This window comes from Penaeus chinensis, chromosome 4 (genome assembly GCF_019202785.1).
Source record: "Penaeus chinensis breed Huanghai No. 1 chromosome 4, ASM1920278v2, whole genome shotgun sequence".
In the NCBI taxonomy this organism is placed as follows: domain Eukaryota; kingdom Metazoa; phylum Arthropoda; class Malacostraca; order Decapoda; family Penaeidae; genus Penaeus; species Penaeus chinensis.
The window spans coordinates 28,437,946-28,440,445 of record NC_061822.1 but is presented as its reverse complement, the minus strand read 5'-3'; the positions used below and the strand labels follow the sequence as shown (position 1 = coordinate 28,440,445).

General features: G+C 36.9%; 1 protein-coding gene across 1 annotated transcript in view; it reads left to right on the top strand.

Annotated features, from left to right (window-relative positions):
• Nucleotides 1-283: 283 nt before the first annotated feature.
• LOC125024972 (N-acetylneuraminate lyase-like) overlaps nt 284-2,500 on the top strand; it is a 7,755-nt gene continuing 5,538 nt past the window's right edge. The window contains exons 1-4 of the mRNA XM_047612778.1: nt 284-429; nt 840-865; nt 1,609-1,667; nt 2,244-2,314. Coding sequence (XP_047468734.1) covers nt 863-865; nt 1,609-1,667; nt 2,244-2,314 — 133 coding nt within the window. The 5' untranslated portion in view covers nt 284-429; nt 840-862. The remainder of the gene's footprint in view (nt 430-839; nt 866-1,608; nt 1,668-2,243; nt 2,315-2,500) is intronic.

Here is a 2,500-nt window from a genome sequence, read left to right as displayed (position 1 = left end):
TTTTACCACACATGTTCAGTCTGTCTTGAGTGTTGACTCGTTGTCTCTCCGTTTCTTATGATTTCGGTCTCTAAAGACTTCCTCGTGATATCTCCGTGCTGTGAAACCCTTAATTCTACAAGATACATTTTGTTTTCGCTGTACAATTCCTTCACTGAAAAAAACAAAAAAAAACATGACAAACCCACACTTATAATCCGATAAATATGAACGAAATTTGATAAAGCAAAGTAATAACTCGGCGAAATTTAGAGCAAATTTTCTTCCACGGTTTCTTGGGTTCTCACTAGTTGGCAACCAAGGCGCCCGACAACAACTACCCGAACTTTGGTCCTTGAGTTGTAGTGGTAGTAAGGTTCTGGTGGGCAGAGGTACACAGGTTATAGTTCTCACCCTGTCACTGGAGGCTCGACTTTTATCTGTTTGATTGTGAGAATTCTTCGTTATATTATTATCATCATCATCATCATCATCATCATCATCATCATCATCATCATCATCATCATCATCATCATCATCATCATCATCATCATCATCATCAACAACAACATCATCATCATCTTATTTTATGTTTGTTGAGAAGGTGTTTGTGTGTTACTATGTCGAACTGTTTAGTATCAAGGCTGATGAATGTGCGATGTAAATATTTTATCCTTTCCTATCTCTATGTCGATGTTAAAGACATATAAAAGGCATTATCTCCTGCATGAGTTAGCAACAAGCGCTCCTGTGTTTACATGTTTATTTGTGTTATTATTATTTTTTTTTTACGTTTTTCTATACGCATTATATCCAAACCCGTGTGTCAGAAATTAAGGTACAATATTTCTTCCTTCCAGAGAGGACCTGTAGATCAGCAACCATGGTAAGCCCGCCGTGTTATTCAACAAACGACCATGTTTAGTGAAGGGGAGGATTGAACATGGTCTACATCTCGAACATTCACATTTACGTGTAGATTGTAAAAATGCTTATTAGTTTTGTAATTCTTAAATGATGCTGGAATTAGAGGAAAACATCAGGGTTACAGAAATCACACACACACACACACACACACACACACACACACACACACACACACACACACACACACACACACACATATATATATATATACGTATACATATATATATATATATATATATATATATATATATATATATAATGTGTGTATGTACATGTGTACATGTATGTCTTTATATTATATATTATATTTTATATTATATATACATATACAAATACATAAATGTGTAATCATTATGCATGTATAATCCTTCATTCTTAAAATTTCAATTAGGGTGAATGACAAAATGTCTCGATACGACGAGACATTATTATTTCACAATAAAACTATTGTAAGTAGACAGGTAAGTATTTTTTTTTAATATATACATAACTCTAACTGTGTATCAGAGAGGTGAAGGTATAAATATTCAAACGCATGTCCCAACGTTAAACAAAGTATGTCTGAATGCAATATATTAGTTATTAAACACACACAATGCACCTGTATTATAAACATATGACTCACATCACAGCCACACATAAATGACATTAGAAAAGAACACAGCGCTAATTACAACTATTTTTTTTATCCTCTAAATTCAGGCCAAATTCACCTTCCACGGACTGATGGCGCCGACTTTCGCTCCCTTTCACAGCGATGGGTACGTAGGCAAGGCAATGGTTGACATGGGTTGTGATTTCGCGCGTTTGGCGGTGGAGGGGATGGTTGGACGTTCTGCAGTTGAAATGTAGATGCATATATGTATATAGATAGATAGATAGATAAAGATATATATATATATATGTATATTTGTGTGAGTGTGTGTGTGTGTGTGTGTGTGTGTGTGTGTGTGTGTGTGTGTGTGTGTGTGTGTGTGTGTGTGTGTGTGTGTGTGTGTGTGTGTGTGTGTAATATATGTATATGTATATATGATATATATACACATACATATATATGTGTATATATAAATATATATTATAAAGAGAGACCGAGAAAAGATAAGCAAAAAAAAATCATATACAATATATTTATATATGTGTTTGTGTGTGTGTGCATGTCCGTATTCATGCCGGTATGTGTGACTGTGCGTGCGTGCGGGTGTATGTGTGTATGTATGCCTGCGCGTATGAGTACGTATTTTGAGCTTACCAGAAAGTCAGTCATCACAAGTATTCAGCAACGTACGAGTCTTCACGAATATTCAGCCTACCACACTCACCTCCTTTGCCGCCTGCAGATCGCTGAAGCTCGATGTCATCCCGGCCTACGCGAAGCACCTGCGAAGTACGGGTGTCACTGGGGTGTGGGGTGAGTGTGGGCAGATTTCTTCCCCTGTATATTTTTTTTTTCTCTCTGTTTCTGTCTTTCTCTGCCTCTCTTTGTCTGTCTATCGGTCTGTCTGTCTCTTCCTCTGTCTATAGGGTCTGTCTGTTTCTCTCTCTGTCTATATCATGTCTAAGTCATCCTCTCTCTCTCTCTCTCTCTCTCTCTCTC